This window comes from Acanthisitta chloris, unplaced genomic scaffold (assembly GCF_000695815.1).
Source record: "Acanthisitta chloris isolate BGI_N310 unplaced genomic scaffold, ASM69581v1 scaffold13528, whole genome shotgun sequence".
In the NCBI taxonomy this organism is placed as follows: domain Eukaryota; kingdom Metazoa; phylum Chordata; class Aves; order Passeriformes; family Acanthisittidae; genus Acanthisitta; species Acanthisitta chloris.
Window position 1 is genome coordinate 4,118 of NW_008686541.1, and position 19,423 is coordinate 23,540.

General features: G+C 45.2%; 1 protein-coding gene across 1 annotated transcript; it reads right to left on the bottom strand.

Annotated features, from left to right (window-relative positions):
* Positions 1 to 235: 235 nt before the first annotated feature.
* Positions 236 to 19,085, bottom strand: RMDN3 (regulator of microtubule dynamics 3; the record flags this gene model as incomplete). The annotated part of the gene is made up of 11 exons (XM_009080199.1): positions 236 to 289; positions 925 to 1,005; positions 1,849 to 1,902; positions 2,570 to 2,668; positions 4,462 to 4,539; positions 5,263 to 5,338; positions 11,987 to 12,047; positions 12,860 to 12,962; positions 13,703 to 13,970; positions 17,872 to 18,018; positions 18,884 to 19,085. Coding segments are annotated over 11 exons (1,223 nt in total), but the record flags the coding sequence as incomplete, so codon positions are not given.
* Between the last annotated feature and the right edge of the window lie 338 nt (positions 19,086 to 19,423).

A 19,423-nucleotide genomic window follows, 5' to 3' on the forward strand; every position in this document is an offset into this window, starting at 1 on the left:
TGACATTTCCAGGGATTTAAAAATCCAACACATGCAGCGCTCTAAGAAGGAAAATAAACCACTATTTCATCCCATTAAATTCCACCAAGATGTTTTCTTGGATGTGCTGCTGGGTGTGCTTTCCTTTAAGTTCATGTGGCTTATCCATGAAGTGCAATCAGAGTTGTCAGGACCATCAAACCCCTTTGGAATTTTACTGTCTGTGCAGTATCCAGTGGGGTGAGCCTTTCCACGGTCATTCCTCCAAGACTGAGCGCAACTCCTCAAGTTCCTGCTCACTCTCTGCATCCTGCAAATGCAGGAAGGGAACAGATAAATGTTCAGCCTTGATGAAACAACTAAAAAACCCACAATTTTGCATTTTCCTATAACACCAAACTAGGTTTTAAGGACATCATGGAATCCTGGAATGGTTTGGGTTGGAAGGACCTTAAAGCTCAACCAGTTCCATGCCCTGCCTTGGGCAGGGACACTTTCCACTAGCCCAGGTTGCTCCAAGCCCTGTTCAACCTGGAACGAGCACTTCCAGGGATGGAGCAGCCACAGCTTCTCTGGGCAACCTGTGCCAGTGCCTCAGCATCCTCACAGCCAAGAATTCATTCCTGATATCTAATCTAACACTACTTTCTGTCAGTTGGAGTCATTCCCCTTGTCCAGTCACTCCAGGCCCTTGCAAATAGTCTCTCTCCATCTTTCCTGTAGCTTCTTCAGGTACTGGAAGGGGCAATTAGATCACCCTGAAACCTTCTCTTCTCCAGGCTGAACAATCCCAATTCCTTCAGCCTTTCCTCATGGCAGAGCTGCTCCATGTCCCTCTAATCATCTCCATGGCCTCCTCTGGAGGAGGAGCCGTGGGACATAATCCATTTTCTCTCTGTACCCCATTTCTCCCTGCCCACTCCCAGTGTCCTGGCTGAGTGTTACCTCCTTGGTGCGCCCTGGCAGCTCCAAGGCAAGGTTCATCCACAGCACAGCTGCTGAGGTGTTCCCCAGGTCCCTGTAGCACTGGGAAGGAGAAATCACAACAGGAGAAGGGTTAAATGTGGAAAAAACAGGCAGTAAATGCAACTGGGCAAGTGCTAAAAAGAGTTATTTCTATTCCAGCTGTGTGAAGGCTTCGCCCCCTCATCAAGTTTTCCTCCCCTACCACCTTCATTCTCCTTTACTGAGATGTTCATTGGGAAGTAAATTGTGCACTCACATAGGAATAATGAATTCCAGCCCCAGCAGATCCTGATAAAATACACATCCTTTGAGAATTCAGGAATTTCACAGAGAATAGCCACAGCTACTCACTGCTACACCCACACCGGGTAGTATTTCTAAAGCTCTTTGGGCTTTCAGTGTTCCTAGATGCCAACTGGAGAGTGCAGGAATTAATCAGCAATTTTAACATTTAAAAGTTCAAAGCCAATTATTCCCTCAGTGCAAACAAAAAGATCTTTGGAGCTGCAGCTCCAGGCACTTGTGGTGAATTTAATCTTTGCTGAAGACTCCCATCTGGACTGGTAAATAGAGAAATCCTTTAATTTTCCCCCACTATTCTCTTCCTATGCCACCACAGAAGTGATGGGGAGGGATTAAAGCTCCAGCCTGTGGCTGCCAAGTCACCAGTGCTGCTTTATATAGAATTTGATCTGTTAAAAACCAAAATCCCCTGAATTTTAAAGCCTCTACACAAGGTGATTTTGCTTAAAAAAACTTAAAAGAGAAATATTATCATCTTACAAACCCTTGCTCCTGCATGGAGGATTTTCCACCAGCTCAGCACTTTACAGCCAAAGATGATTTTTTTAATACAGATATTTCTTACCATGTGATCTAAAAAAGCAAGACGTGGCTGGTTACCTTGGCAATGTAAACTCTTCCTGCTTTGGAAAATCCTGGGCTCAGCTCCTCAGCCTGCAGGAACAGAGGGAGGGTGTGACAGGGAAGAGCAGACATTAGGATGTGCAAGGACTCAGTCAGACCTTACATCAGGCTTACTGCAGCTCTTAAAAGGACAAAAAGAGATGCTGCTAGGAGGGAAGGGAAGAAGGAAGATACTCTGCCTGCTGCTAGGAGGGAAGGAGGCCTAAGAAACCCATAAGCACTGTGCCCCTAAAACCTTCGAGTAGTTGTCCTGAAAAGTTTGAACTGGAGAAGTCTGAGCTACTCAGACAAGCTGTAAGTAAAAGATTCTGAGGAAACCAAGATGACAGGATGGATCTACACGAGTGTGCCCAGGGACAAGCTCAGACAGACCTCAGACCCTGATAGCACAGACCAGATGTATTCAGTACCCAGCAATGAATCACTGTGCAGCTTTTAAAAGAAAAACCAAACCCCTTAAAATCAATTAGGAACACTTTGGGTCATAATTCTGACACCTTCAACATCCCACTCTTCTGTCAGGCTATTCCACAACAGAGGCTCCAGGATTCTCCCTTTCATCAGCTTTTCTTCCACAGGTTCCAGTCAATGGAAAAGCATCATGGAACACTCAGGGAGGGCTGAGGACACAAGCACCTCACTCCCACCCTGTGACCTGTGCAGGTCAGCAATGCCCTTTCCTGGCAGACTTCCTTACCCGTAGAAAGTTCTGGAGTGCGTCCTGCACCGTGGCTGTCGGAGGGGCCTCAAACAGTGCAGACACAGTCTTCTTCTCTAGCCACCCCAGGTGGGAAACCTGCAGAGACGGGAAGGTCAACATGTCACACCCACTACAGACACAGTGCATGGAGAAAGAGCTGTCCAGTCTCTTGTGGTGGCCCCAAATCCCAAACTGCTGTACTGCAGCCACAGCAGTTCCAGCTGTACATCAAAGCACACTCACCTGTGGAGCTCTCCCATCTCCCAGCTCAAACCTTGCGCAAGAACCTGCTCTCCCCATCCTGAAATCCGTTGGCAGAGGGAGGCTAGAGCCTTCCCACTACAGACAATCCCAGAATCATCCAGGATGGAAAAGACCTTCAAGACCATCGAGTCCAACTTGTGACCCATCACCATCTTGTCAGCTAGACCAGAGCACTGAGTGCCACATCTAGTTGTTCCTGGAACACCTCCAGGGATGGTGACTCTGACACCTCCCTGTGCAGCCTATTCCAAAGTTTAACAACCCTTTCCATGAAGAAATTCTTCCTGATGACCAACCTGAATCTCCCCTGGCACAACTTGAGGCTGTTGCCTCTTGTCCTGTCACTACCTTGTTGTGTAATTCTAACAACACAGACTAGCAGAAGCACTAACATATTTCTCCATCCATTTGGTTTTATTCCATGGCTTCAGCAGCTCCAGGAGCAGCCAGGCTAAGCAGAAAGTCTACAAAGGAAAAGAGCCAGGAGCTACCAGCAGTTCTCTGTAATTCCCAGTGTCAGTTATCCTAGCTACAACTCTGCATCATGGCTCCATTCCTGACAGCAGCAAAGTGCTTTCAAATGGTATAAACTGCAGAGCAGACACTTACTGCAGACTCTTACTCCTTTTTATAGGCTCTAAATCTGATTTATGGCATCTGACTCCAAGTGTTTCCCTGTCAGGAGCTATAAAGTAGCCAGCACACGGCTCCAAACCCCTCCAGTTCCCCGTGTGGCAGGGGCAGAGGGGACACATGCAACAGATTATACAGATAGACTGTGTGCAGAAGCTCCTGCCAGCCCTGAAATGGCCTTGATCACATCCATATGTGCTTAGAGGATTGAAGGAAGGCTGTTTTTACTGAGCAAAGCACTGGGAACAGTAAGAGAAAATGAAGCTTTTCCCAATCCATTCTTTGTTTTGCCATTTCCAGCAGCACTGAATAAAAAACTACATCTGGAGTCCCAAACCCTTCAGAGCTCCAATTCAGAGCAGCTCAGACAGAACACTGTTAGCAAACAGATTCCCTCTGGGAAAGAGACACAAACCAGGGGGAAAATGAAGAGCAGAATAGTGGCAATAAATGAAGCAGCAAAGCCTTAGCAGCTTTTACTCTAGAGGTACATGAAGGAGTTCTAAAGCCTTTTGGGGGTTTGGGGACAAAAATATTCCACTAGCAAGAACAAATGACATTACTAAGAGTAAACTGCACTCTCATGGTTTTAAAAGCTTCAGCATGTCTTCAATTCCACCAACCTGTAGTTTCTAGGCCATTTCCATGTCTGTGTTTTCTGGCACAACCTCTGAGTTCAGCACCTGAAAAAAAAAGACCTTACAAGGTTTGCATCCACCTCTCTCTCATTCCAACATGGAATTAAATTCCAAGCAGGAAGAGACAGCAATTAGCAGTAATAAACTTCGTTACCTGGTAACACCACCTGCCCAGGAGATAGTACAGCTCTGGGTCCTCTGGCTTCAGTTCAATTGCTTTATCAATGTGTTCCTGTGGAAAACATCAGCAACACACATTACATCTCTGGTTTGCATCCACCTCTCTCTCATTCCAACATGGAATTAAATTCCAAGCAGGAAGAGACAGCAATTAGCAGTAATAAACTTCGTTACCTGGTAACACCACCTGCCCAGGAGATAGTACAGCTCTGGGTCCTCTGGCTTCAGTTCAATTGCTTTATCAATGTGTTCCTGTGGAAAACATCAGCAACACACATTACATCTCTGTTACAAAGAAACCAAATATTCACAAGAGCACACGAAGAAAGAAGCAAGGAAAAAAACACACAATTAAAGTGCTGCTGAGTAAAATTACACCTACAAAGATATTCCAGCCTCAGGGACAAGAATGACTGCACACACACAAATGGAACTGTCCTTCAGCTTATTCCACCTCCAGAGCTCTGACATGACCAGCTCACTGTCATGCCAACAGCTGATGAGGCAATAATTACCTGTGGGCTGCTCTATAGTGCCTGTTCCAGGTACATCCTCTTCCCTGGAACATCCTCAAGGCAAATAAAGGAATCTGAGGCAGATCAAACCCTCTTTGAGCAGTAACTGCTGTGCCTTTCTGGGAGGGTACAAACCTGCTACAGGCACTTACTGCAGACAAGCTGGTGCTGTATCTTATCACAACATGGTGATTTCATGTTTCAAGCTCTCGGTCTCATCAAACACATCAATTTTATTTGCAAGACTTTTCTTATTCCTTTTTTGACCTGTGATTATAGTGTGCAAAAGTGCTGAGTCAGACCAGTCACTCTCTAAAGACATTGCTGGAACCACCTTCCTCAGTCAAACCACCCACTTGTAGCATCTCTTTGAGATCCACTACTTCCCTAATCAGATCTGGAGCCAATTTTCCTAACTCCCTACTGCACAAAGAAGTGTTTGATGCTTACACCCACTCACCTTGAAGACATATCCAGACTGAATACGCTTCTGAATGGTCTCATGTTCTGACAGCTGCCCACAAAGGATGGCATACCTGCATGGGGAGACATCTGCATGAGCCAGCCAGGCTTAAATCCATATTTTCCTGCTATTGATGTCTTTGGAAGGAAGATATACAAGTGTTCCAGAGCAGGCTGGACAGGGTTTGAGCAATCTGGTCTAGAGGAAGGTATCCCTGCCCATGGCAGGGTGTGGAATTGGATGAGTTTTAAGGTCCTTCCAACCCAAACTATTCCAGGATTCTGTGAAATGCGTTAAAGCTTCACACCTTGCTGGGGAAAACAAGGAATACTGCACATCTTTTCAGGGAAGAGACATATGCAGTAAAGATCTAGTGCCTCAGGAAGGTTTTAGCCTGAAGGATGCAGCATATAACAGGAGGGGTTTGATGTGACACACAAACTTGTGGCATTGATGGCTGAAAACCAGGAGCAGCCACATCCACACCCCAAATTCCTTCACTCAGGAGCAAAATGGACAGAACAGAGCAGTGAGGAGTAAAGCTACTGCAGCAAGAGCCAGACTATGAGCAGCTCCAACTACAGGGTACAGTCATCTCTGGATGCAGCAGCCCAACTGCAGCACACAGGGCTCTACTTCCAGGGAAATCTTGGGAAAACCTACCTCTATCCTGCAGCTGGGAAACAGAATAACACATTTTCAGCATTGCAAGTGCAAAGCCATTTAGTTTTAGTTTTGTGCAGTAAAAGATTGTGAGTTATGAGCCTGAGAAGCATGGCCCCCCAATAAATTAGGCATTGTATGAGCCATGAAAAATCAAGGAAGGTTAATTCCCCATGGATTTGCACCCTCCCATCTCACCTCCCCACATCACAGCAATTCAAACCCTCCTTCCCTGCATTACTTTCCAAGAAACAACCACTCAGCTCCCCAGGGAACTGCTGTGGGACAGAACCTGCAGATTGAACCTGTGCCAGTTCAGGCTTGGCCTCTGCCATCCTGCTCGGGCAGGAGCTTTGGGGATGGAGGAGACTTCCATCCCATCTCCAAGTTTGTCTCAAAAATATTGTGTGGAACAGATGGACAAATGAATAACATATCTAAATCTTTCAAAAAATCAAGCTGAAAAGAAGAATGATGCAGCAAACCTCCCTTTTGCTGCACCCACATCCCAGTGCTGCTGGATACTCTGGCACTGCTATCCCAAAGCATCCCTGGATGGTTAACCACAGCAGATGTTCGTGCAGGAATCTGTCAGAAAACTCTGAAATCTCCAGTTACACTTTCTTCAGTGTCAGGAAATCCCACAAATCACCTCACACCTCACTGCTCCTGCCGGACCTGCATTTCCAACACATAAGTTACAACACCAAGTTTTGTCTCCCGAATAATTTACAATTTTGCTTTAGATTTCATTCCTTTAACTTGTTCATTTTCTTATGGAAAAGCTCTGGTACAGCTCTGAAATTCTAAGTTTTTGTGCTAATGGCAAAGATGACCAGATCAATGTGTTATTGGAAGCAAATCCTTTTCCCCCAGCTGGAAGAGCTCATGGATGCACTTCCCCACTCCGTCGCGTGCAGACGATGGACTAAGTGATTTTAGAATCATCTCCAGTTTGGTTCCTGGGCTAAATATCCCTAACCACAACATGACTGGGGTTGAGAAATACAAGCCAATAAAAGCCTTATTGTCTAAGATCATGAGATAAAATATTCCTAGACAATAAATCACATGTCTCATGTCAGGAAATATTAACTCCAGATTTTTTTTCAGAGCTTGGTGAAATGTTGGTGAAGAAGCTAGAAAAGCAGCAGTAAATAGTGAATTTCCGCTCTGTTTTTGTTTGGTGAAATAGACTTCAAAATATAAACATGGGAAGAGATGCCTGAAGTGTTTTCTCAGTGTATTCCCAGGAAAGATGACTCGCCCAACCCAGCTTTGCTGGTCCTGCTGGGGATTTTCATACCCACAACTCTGCATTTCTGAGATTTTAGGCTCTGATTTCTGCTGTTCTCTTCTCTGTTTGTTTAGCTTGGCACAGTGGAGCTATTTATTCCAGCTCATTCTGTGGAATACCTCTGGATGAGTGTCACCAGAGGCACTAGGGAGGTGCAGGAAGGCTGAGCAGACACACCAGGAAAGTCTAAAAGTAGTTATTGAGGGGATTTGCATCTCCTGTAACCATTGTGTGACCTCTGCAGCACTGCTTAGACCCAATCTCAGCATAATCCAAAGCTTTCATTAGGATATCACTTGATTAATTATTAACCAGCCTCCTCATTAAGCTGCTGACACCAGGCAAACTGCAGTTCCCACAGGAAGCACAGCTCAGGGTTTCCTCCTTTATTAGAAAATAAACTCTGTGGAAGCAGATACCCCCAGCTGAGAGAGCCTGTTCTTCCAGCTTAAATCCCTGGTCTCAGGACTTTGATGGAATCTCATTTGGATGCTGCACTCTGGCTGACTTCCCTGGAAGCAGGACACTGCCCATGGAATAGTCTCCAGCACCTCCCCTCCACAGCCAGGGTGCTCTGCCAACCCAAACGCAGCTCTTATCTCTTTTAACCATTTCAAAGACAGTTTTCCCAATATTTTAGGAGCATTCCCAGTTTTTCACCTCTCTGTGCACCGAGTACATGTATGCTAGTCCCTTCACTTGAGTAAGGGGACAGGGAATTAGCGGGAAGGTACTTAGACAAACCAAAACTTAAAATAATCATTAATTCAGGAATTAGTACCTTGGGAGAGACAGCAGAATCCCTAGTGACTCAACCTGAATTCGTGACCAGCTGCTCATAAAGAGCTTGGGAAAAAAGCTTTGGTTTTCCAAGGGGAGACAAGAAAAGGTGAGGAAGGCAGATGTACTCCCTTCCTTACAGACCGCAAACATCCATATGGGAGAGCTCCTCTATTCTGGATGTTCAAATTACTTCCCAAATTAACTTTCCAGGGCAAAGTCTGGTTGGAAAGACAGACAGCCATATGGGCTGTCCATGTGCCAGCTGAGCAGGAATAAACACTGGGATGCTTTGCAGGAATCCATGTCACTGCTATGTCCACTGCTGGTTATACATCTTCCCAGATAAAGGTAAGGATTCATCAAGAGTCCTGCTGGCTTGGTGTGGGAGATAAAAGCCCAGGCTGAGGCATAACAAAGCCAAGATTTAGGAAGAGACAACAAATCTACAGGTATAAACTAGCTGAAAATGGTGCGTGGTGATGTATGTTAGAGATTTAAGCACAATAAATCACACCCCAGATTAAAGTCTCTGTGGCTCAGGACATGGAGATGTTTCAGGGTACCAATGCCCCTGATGAAGGGAGGGACCCTCCCAGGTATATCAGACAGCTTGAATTCCATATTATTTCCATCACACATATCTAACTCCCCTATTCCTATAGTTGCTCCTGCCCCACATCTATATGGACACTAACTGTTTAATTCTCCCACGGAACAGAAAACATTCAGCTCCTAAATCCAGAATCCAGCTCAAAATTGGCCAGATCTGGACAGCAACCCACAAAGAGTTAAATCCTTAAGTCCTGACAGTTGTTAAACTCGAGCTGTCTCCCAGTCACATCCAGAACACTGTCACTTTGCAGCAATCCAGGCTCTGCCCACAGACAGCCAGCTGCACCCACGGAACTGCAAAGGGCTGGTACACACTGCCGTGCTGATCAAGATGTTCCACCAAACTGACAGACTCTTTAGAAGAAAGAGCACATTTTGGAGGCTCATCCAACCCAATCTCACTTCTCTATAACATACAGAATATCTCTAAGAGGGCCAAAGATGATTATTCCTTCCACAAAGGCTTTCAGCAGTTAGCACTTCATTTTCAGGGTCAAATATTCAACTCAAACTAAGCTGCTAATACAGCACCTGCACAATTTTTTCCTGGATTTCTCTGAAATCCCTCTGGTTGTACTTCCAATATGTCTTTTAGCAACAGGAATGGAAGCCAAGGCAAACATGCAGCTTGCTCTCCTTCCCTGATCCCTAAAGCTGCTGCTATGTGTTTGCAGTTGTGCTGCAAAGAGCTACAGGGAACGGACTGGGGATTCTAAAAGTCACTTCATCTGTGAGATGTCACATATTTGTGTCTAAGCAGCAAACCACAGAGGTTTGTGCAACCACTGATGCCTTTTCCATTCATCCATCCCTATATCCATCCATCCATCCCTATATCCATCCATCCCTAAAAGCAAGCAAGAACAGACTTCCGAACTTGCTCTGTCCTCCTCACAGGCTGAAATCAGCTAAGGGAGAAATCACTTTAGCTGGACACAAATTCTGCCTGCTCAGAGGTCTTTAAAAATTAAAGCACAGAATGACTTTGATGTCAAATCAAAGGTAAGAGTCAGGTAATTATAAATAGGAGGATTATCCCAGCATTAAGATTATTATTGCCCTAATATCCCTTAGCCTACAAACACCCAAATCGACTCTAATGGTACTGAAGACACCAAACACCCAACACCACTAACACTTTTCTGTGTTCCTTCTTGGAGCCTACCAGGGAAGCAGAGCCAGAGATCAGTCCTTCTGCACAAGGCCTGGCTTGTCTGTGCAGCCCTGATCAAATTCCCATTCCATTCCAACCCGCTCTGTGGAGATGGCTCCCTTGGGACCGGCTGACTTCCAACTGCAATGACTACAATGACAGCTTTGTACCAAATCTCATGTCAAAAAGACCCAGGAGCTCCATGAAAGGACTCTCCTTTGCGTTTGGGCAGATCCCAAAGCTAGTCCAGACACAGTTCCAGACACTTACTGCTCTCTCTGTCATTCCTGGGAAACCACTTGCTCTTCCACTGCCAAATCCTTCCAACCATCCAGCCTCAAAGAGCTCCCCAGTAATGCTCCTCTCATCACTGCTTCCCCCAGCAGAAATCCTTCCCTTTCCCAAAGTTCTTTTCTTTGTTTGCTGCTTTAAAATGTCAGTGATTACTGCAACAACTATGAGGCACTGAGAGGGGAAAAGCTTTACTTGCAGCAGTGATTGTATGTATTGTATGTACCTTCTGTCTTCCTCAGCACCTCAAAGCTAATAAAACTGAGAATAATTTGGGCAGCACAAGTAAGCAACAAGCACAAAAGACAAGGAATAAGCACCAAAACCAGCACAATTCCATCTGAAGGAATCCATAAGCATTAAGTGGCGACCGACACAACAGAAAATCAACATGAGATATGGCACACACAGAGGGAAAAGTGCAGCCCAGGATACCTGTACAACCAGGCTTCACACAGTATGTGTGAAGAGGCAGCAAAATAACTGGGAATATTGCTATTAAAATGGCCATTCAGGATGAAGTGGAAAAGAGAAGGATGATGTCAACTAATGGATATGGAAGTAAGAACGAGATGGACCACCCCATCAGCATCACACAAATCCATCCTGCTCCCACAGCTTGTCCTGCACTGGATTCCTGCACTTCTGTCTGGAAAAAGACATGGGAGAGAGAATAACATGGGAAAGACAACATGGGTAATGGGAGAGAATAAATTATTCCCTATGACAAGAGATAATAAAGGATTAGGGTCTTCAACAAGGGAATCAGGCACTAGAGAGGGAAATATGACAGAATAAAACTGCAATTTAAAGGAAGTGTGAACAACATTCTCTGTTCACTTCTCCTTAAACCAAAAGCTGAGGAATCAAATCCACCCCTAAAAAGCTTTAAAATCTTTACTGGCTTTTTTTTCCCCTCAGGGTAAATTCAATTAGCACAGAAGAAGACTTGCAATTAAAGCAGCTTGTGACCACCTCAGAGCTGGGAAGGGAATAATTTCCTGTTCTATTCATGGCAGAAAATAATTATTTCTGTGCTGATAAAGGGAGTTAATATTCATTCCCAAGAAATCCCACACCTCCCACACGCTGCTCTGCTGTTTCCCTTCTCCAGCTGCCCTTTCTCCAGCTGCTCTGGAGAATTAAAAACAAGATGTAGCTGTGCAGGAGCCTTATCCCTGTGTGGGAGAGGTCTGAGAGGCCAAGAATTGTCCCAAACTCTGAATTACAAGGCAAAATCATCAATATTAGACCCTGAAGTAGAATCCTGCTTTGTAAAATACAAACTTTAAGACTAACTTTGGCAGCTAAACCCCATTTTATCAGGATGTAACAGCAGTCAGAGCCCAAGACCATAATCTACTGGAGACAGTCCTATTGCCTGTCCCAAAATTCCTCTTTCCTATCAAAGCTTTGAGAGCAGCAATTCATTACTAGCAGCTGAAATATAGCCTTTTTAAGATGATAAAGGCATTTATTGTGATGCCATTAGTCCAAAACAATCATCCAAACAAATTTCCTCATTAGAAGAGCACAGATCTTGTTTGGGAAAGACACTCAGCATCCTGTTTTCCCAATAATTCCCAACTCCCTTTCCAAGCCAGAGGCTTTGCAGGGTGACAAGCAACACCTCTGAGCAGAGCCAGCAGTGCCAGAAGACACTTGCAGAAGACTATAAAAACCTGTCTGATAAGAATGATGGCTCTTCCTCCACAGTGAAGACGAATACAAGAAATTTGGCCACACTCCCAGGCCTTGGTGACTGAGGCAAATGCATCACCTCCTGCCACAAAGCAAGCAGCTCTGGGCTGCAGAGTGTTAGCAAAATGCCAAGAACAGAGCAAAACCCCAACTATTAACCCAAAAATGTTGGAGGACACAAAGGAAAAACACTTCTTAAAAGCAAAGTAAATGTCACGTACCACTGGTGGCACTCAGCACTTTGATCCCATTTCTGTAAGGCAAGTTCCAGCTCTTCTTTCCCTGGAAAGAAGTGGTCAAAGGTAAGAAATTCACCTGTTTTCTCTCTGAGGCTGTTAGAGTAACAGAATGGCATAAAAGTCACATATTTACTAATTCTATAATAATTTGGCTTGAAAACATCCTATAAATAATTTTATCCTCCTGCAGACTCAAAATGCTGAAAACCAAGCACCTATGGATGGCTAAAAGGACTATATAAAACTTCAAATTCCATGTTTAAATGGCTACATTTAAACATAAAATCCCTGATTTCCAGAAAAGAATAACTATATTAGCTATAAGTACTAACTAACTCTAGTTATGTGCACTATAAACAGGACAGAAATTGTTTAATTAGCACCTTTTGAGGCACATTTTAACTGTAATAAAGATGATTTTTGTTCTGCTCTGACTCACCTAAAACCTTGTAAACACATTCCAGATGGTGAAGAAGAATAAGAGACTGAAACCAAACTGATTCCTCCAAGCAAACACTCATTTAAAATTACATTTCCTTTTTATACCTGCACGTGCTGGCAACACACACACAAAAAAATCAAATGTTTACTGACCTAGTCATTTTATGATTTATTTTAATGTCACAGAGGATATGGATGACAGGTTTGAGAGACAAACTTTTACAGCTTGAACTAGTCTATTTATACCCTTTCAGAAAGTAGAAATTTTCAACATGAAACACCTCAGCACTGCTGCTCACTTGCCTAAAAAACAGATTTTCAGGAAAAATACCCAATGCACCATGCTGTGTGCAGGTGTAGGGTTTATAAAGCTCAAGTGTCAGCCTTCCCTTGCCTCAACACACCACGTCTTACCCTCCAACGCGTACGAGCGCTTCTCGTCCGTGTCCTCCGTGAGCACACACATGTCACTGTGTGCTCGGGCCAAGCGCCACAGGAATTCCCTCTGCTCTCCATACTGCAGCAAAAAAAAGGAGTGTTACAGATCAAGGCTCATTCTGCTGTGGACAAAGAGGATTAGGAACAAAATCTGTGCAAGAATGTACATTAGAAGTTGCACAGGTGTTTTTTTAAGCCTTAGAACACCTTGACCGTGCCAGAACGGAAGCAGGACTGCATGAGAGTGAACTGGATGGTCAAGTTTATAATTTGGACTAGGGGAGTGATTCTCTCTCTGCTGGGCACAGCTGAGGCACCTCGAGTGCTGTGTCAGGTTTTGGGCACTCTCTCCAAGAGACACTGAGGGGTTGGAGGTGTCCAGAGATAGAGATGGAGCTGGGGAAGGGTCTGGAGCATCAGGAGTGGCTGAGAGAGCTGGGGGCACTCAGCCTGGAGAAAAGGATGATCAGGGGGATCTTACTGCTCTCTGCAATTCCCTGACAGGAGCTTGGAACATAGTGGAGGTCAGGCTCTGCTCCCAGGGAACAACTGACAGGACAAGAGGGAACAGCCTTGAGCTGTGCCAGGGGAGGTTCAGGTTCACATCAGCAAGAATTTCTTCATGGAAAGGGTTGTCAGGCACTGGAACAGGCTGCCCAGAGAGGTGGTGGAGTCACCATCCCTGGAGGTGATCACCAGCACCCTGAGCAGCCCATTCCGTTTAACAACCCATTCTGTGAGGAATTTCCTCCTGGTGTCCAACCTGAACCTCCCCTGGCACAGGGGATTACTGCTGGAAAACAAAAAAAGCACCTTTACCGCCAGCTTGTTGTTGAGGAGCAGCTGGAATCCCTCTCTCTTCTCCTGCTCATCCCCTGCGTGCAGGTGGTCAGCCTGCTGCAGCAGCTGACTCAGTCCCTCTTCCAGTGTGGAATCCAAGCTTAAAGGGGTTTCATCCTCAGTGACAAGATCCAGGGAATCTCGCCTCACAGTTCGCACTGTGTCACAGCTCACTTCATCCTCCCCTTCTTCGCTCTCCCGCTCGGATTCCCGGTCGTAGTCGGACTCAGCGTTGGCCGTGGTGTACCTTTGGGAGAAATTCAAGAGTCTCAAACACACACCAACCAGTATTTCTCATGGGATAAGCACAGCCTCAGAAAGCTGAAGGAAAAAGGACACCAAAGCTAAGCAGAACTCAGATACAAGTTGGTTTTGAGCAACCTGGTGTCAGGTGTCATTGCCCATGGCAGGGGGTGGAACTGGATGGGCTTTAAGGTCCTTTCCTGGGATTTTAAGTGTCCCCACTTCACCTGCACATGCTGTCAGCTCCTCTTAGCCCTTCTAACTTCAGTGTAAGGGAATTAAACTGCTAAGCAGAGAGCGAGGATAATTCAGTTAAATACATGGATTATAGAAGAGAATTTTGACAACAAATCCAACATGCTCACCCAGCTGAAAAATAGAACATGAGGGGTTTGGCCTGTTCTAAGGAATTTCAGGCACAACAGCTATTCTGGCAACACCTAGTCCCTCCATCATCCTGATGCTGCAACACAGCTTGTTCCCACTGCCAGGTGAAAGGGAGCAGAACAGCAGGAGTGCCACCAAAACTACTTCCCATGAGCAAGAAATCCAGCAAGGAGCCAGAGGATGAGCCACAGGCACCACATGTGCAAAAACCCAGGGAATGATTTGCAGCTGGATTAGTCAAACAAACCAGGACATGGTTCAGGGGTGGTTATGGTGGTGCTGGGGTGATGGTGGGACTGGATGACTTTGAAGGTCTCTTCCAACCTTGATAACTCTGTAAAGGTCAGATCGAGGTGTGTGAAAATGGCTAAGATCAATCGGCCCCAAACCATATACAGGCATCTAAGCTGAGAATTTTTATATAGTGCTACCACTGCAGTGGGAAGTCTTTCTTCTGACTCAAAAAGAAATTAGCTAATTTCTTTCTAAACAAGACTATTTGTGCCCCCCATGTTTACCTGCAAGCTCTTACCTGCAGAGCAGGCACAAATCAGCCAGTAATTTCAAAATGTGCCCTTTAATATTTGGATTTTGTGGGTTTCAGTGAATAACAAGCTCTTATCCTGAAGCTGCCTCAGATCCCAGCTTCAGTTCTAGGGGATGTTTGCAATTGTCACCCAATTGAACTCTGCCCAAGCCAACGTCACCAGCTCTGCTGAAATTAAATTCATGCAGTCCGAGGGCACTGGGTACCTCCAGCTGTGCTCCCTTCTGTCCTGGCTGGATTCCTTCTCTCAGAGACAGTCCTCTGAGGCTGCCTTTGTCTGGGGACACAGATATGTGACCACAGCCTGTATCTGAAGGAGGCAGTGACAGCACTTCGCCCACACATAGATAACAAGACACATGTGGCTATCAAAGGTTCACTTTTCTGTGAACCAGCTATAATTCTTGAAGCATTTCCTTTGCTGGTAGAGGGTGAACAAACACCCTCACTCACCACAGCCTCCAGCCCTCAGCCATAAATCTAAAACCCACCGTTTGGTATTGAAACATTTTAAGACAATAAAGATTCAGCCTCACCACTGCAAAGGCAGGAAAGCAAGGACACAATGTAGGCAGCACTGAATGAATGGACAATGTAGCCACACAGGGATAGGTGACACTGGCACAGCTCTGTCTCAGATTAAAAGCTTCATTTCTTTACATTTCTTAAGATTAATGACATAATTAGTTCTCTAGACTACCTCATTTTCAGCAACTGAACACAAACTCCTCAAATTCCCCAATTTCCCCATCCTAACCCACCACACACACAGCTGGGGCTGCACAGCTGGGACATTGGCTCACCACATTTTCCTGGCAGCTGCCAAGATTTCAGTCCTTCAGCTCTAAAACCAATGGGTTTTCTCCCAGACAGCTCCTAGGGGATGCTGCCAGTTGAAAAAGACAAGTAACACCATCAAGAAACAAAGCTTACAGGGAGATTAAGCGATTTAGATGTTATCAGCCTGTTTTCCTGAGTTTCCAGTGATGGAAAGGTCTGGAATGTTTTACTATGGCAAGGCCTCTGGCTAATCATACATCCTGAAGGAAAACAGACTTTCTGGAACAAAAAAAGCCCATGGAAAGAGGAGGCAAAGAAGCCCAAAAGCTCCACAGGAAAATTAAACAGCCCAAACCCCCTGAAAACTCCAGGTGAGTTTGGGAATTGTGCACGAAATCGGAGCTGATGCTCATGATCATGTGGCTCACAAATAAAGTTGAAATGGGATTCAACTGCCAGCAATGAATATCCAGCTGAAATTTCTCTGTTGGGAACAAGTCTCCTTCTTCCTCCCAGTGGCTGCTGCAAAGCTTCAACAGTCTTGTCCAAACTTTACATTTCCTACCCTGATTTTAACCCTGAAAATGTTAGTTTTCGAGTCTATTAACATCTCTGACAGGCAATATTGCACACTAAAGGCAGCTGGTCCTGAACAGATTGATGTTTATACCTGTTCGCGTAGGACCAGAGTGAGAAATTATATGAGATTCCAGTTTTCTTTAAATCAGATGAGAGCTGCTAATCCACTAATCCTCCACACTGGTCACTAAAGATAATTACAGACTTTAAATAAAATGGCAGAACTCCTCTAACCACCACTGGTTTTGTAGTAAAATACTCCCTGCCCCACAGCCCAGTTGGAGTGCCCTAAGGAAGTGCTTTCTCTGAACCTTTGAACTCTTGGTCTCTGTCACAATCCTCCATGATCAGAGAACACCCAGGGCTGGGACCTATGGAAAAACATCACCTTTCTCAGCCATTTTACAAAGTCCACTGTCACCCTGATGACTCAGTGCACCTGTTGTTATCCAGACAGCAAAGTCTTGTTCGTTCAGAACAAACTATATAGGTTTAAAATGTTTTTCAGCCTCATTACCTATGACACCATCATGAATCACTTACTCTTTAGTTTCCTTCTCATTCCAACACCCACTTCAGATGAATGAAGCTCTACAATGAATGAGATCACACCAGCTCTGTCCTGCCTCACCACCTCCAGTTATTTGAGATGAACACTGAAATGACACAGTTTTATCCTGCAGATTCCACTTCCCTGGTCACAAACCCCTGCTGGCACCACCACTTGACTGCTCCTCATCATGTCCAAATCCCTCCTGGAATGCTCCCACTGCTAAAAAAATCTCTCTTCCAATTACATTTCATTTCAACTGCCCTGGGAATGCGTATATGGCAGTGCTGCCTGTTTTGGGCTGCACTTCTGTACCTCAAAAGCTACAAAATTGGTCTGATTGAGGCACAGAAGAGCAGAATTCCACCAGGAAATCAGTGGTCACTCACTGGTGTGCAGGAGAACTCTTGTCACCTATCAGACATGATAATACCTGCAGCTATACTGTCATTTTTAATGATATCCTTAACCTACAAGGTACTCTTCTGTCCTGTGCAGGGTCAGGAGTTGGACTTTGATGAGCCTAGTGGGTCCTTTCCAATTCAGAATATTCCATTATTCTTTGACTTTCACCTGATTTTCAACTCTAACAACTTAACACAACTGATCAGTGTGTGACACAAATTCCTGAGGAACACCCTAGCTGAAGAGATTTAGTTAATTGAAGACATTTAGTTAATACATTATTAACTCTCTCGAGTTTTCCAGACATTCTAAAACCTATTACTGTCTAGAAAATTTATTTCTAAACTCTCTCACTCAAGTCCCAGGCTAGACTTCTACTTCCCTTCTTTCTGCAAGGTCCTCTAACCAATTTATTCCTTTAATTCTTCCCCCCCAAAACTATATACACATATTTTCTTTTCACCTATTCTCTAAAAGCTGGGTGGAAATTTGCCCATTGCACTTTGCTCAATCTTTAACACACTCACTGTAACAAAAGCAAATTAAGAGGATGACAGACACACAATGAGGAAAAAATTCCCTTCCTTCATGTTATAAACTGTTCAGATACGGCACCAAAGCCCCTAAAATCTGCTTGTGGCCTGGTGTTCTGCTTACCCTCCTTCACTTTCTCCATCATCTGTGTTGGCATTCCCTGAGCTGGCTGTGAAATAGATGGAGCTGGAGCCTGTGGAGTCACTTCTCTCTCTGGAGAAGGGGAATCGCCTCCGGCGAGTCACTCTCTGTGTTTCCTCCAGGTGAGACCTTTGAGGAAGGGAAAAGGAGAAAGAAATGAACATTTTATAGTGAAGTATCTGCTTATTTCCTTCTCCTCTGCAGCAGACTATACAAAGAATTCACAAGGGGATTTCCTCTGGCTTATATAAACATTCCCCTCCCAGGCAGCAAATGGTATTGTGCAGGTAAAGCAAGTCTTGGTCCATGTACAATCCATATATTGTCCATATACAATCCACATTCATCAGGACTCCTCAACTGCAGTTACAGGACAAAGGGGAATGGGTTCAAACTGACAGAGGGGAAATTTAGGATGGATACTGGGAAGAAATTCTTCCCTGTGCGGGTGATGAAGCACAGGAATGATTTCCCAGAGAAGCTGTAGCTGCTCCATCCCTGGAAGTGTTCAGGGTCAGGCTGGATGAGGCTTGGAGAAACATGGGCTAGTAGAAAGTGTCCCTGCCCATGGCAGGGTAAGCTTAAGGTCCCTTCTGACCTAAACCATTCCAGGATTTGTTGAGGACCAACCAACCTTCCCAGCCTAGAACATGAAGCAAATGTCACTCTTGATATTCCATATAGAAAACACCAAGTCTGGCTGAACACACAACTGTTTTCACATTAGTCTCACTGGAGGTCAAGGCCAGTGGAAACTAGAGCGATACTTTTCTGAATTTTGGCTTTGAAATTTAACATAATCATGGCATCCCTGCAAGTGTTCAGGCTGGATGAGGCTTGGAGCAACCTGGGCTCATGGAAGGTGGCCCTGCCTATGGAACTGCATAGGCTTTAAGGCCTCTTCCAACCCAAACTATGACAGGATTCTGGGATTCTGTGGCTATTTACCCATGCTATGGGGCAAACAAGAAGACAGAAGAGGCAGGGTGGGTACCTGACTTCCCCCACGATCTCCACAGCCAGGTGCTGCAGGCTGTTCCGGAGCTCCTCCACTTCCCTCCTCAGCTCTGAAATGTTCCTCACCACAAAGTCAAGGCGCTCCAGCAGGTCCAGCTGCTCATCCTGCCTCAGCAGAGGTGTGTACACAGCACCATCGCCCACCTCCGAGGGAACCACTGCTCTGGGCACGGCTTGAGCTGGGCCAGAGGAGGGAAAGGTCATTAGATGCCAACGGGAAAGGACTCCAGATAGGAAACCTCAGTGCAATTTTGTCTGGAGTAGATGGAGGACATGAGGTCTTGCTAGGGTCACCAAGATGATTAGAGGGATGGAGCACCTCTCCTGTGAGGAAAGGCTGAGGGAATTGGGATTGTTCAGCCTGGAGAAGAGAAGCTTCGGAGTGACCTAATTGTGGCCTTCCAGGACCTGAAGGTCAGGAAAGATGGAGACTATTTACAAGATCCTGGAGTGACAGGACAAGGGAGAATGGCTTCGCACTGCTGGAAAGTAGGGTCAGATTGCATATTGGGAAAAA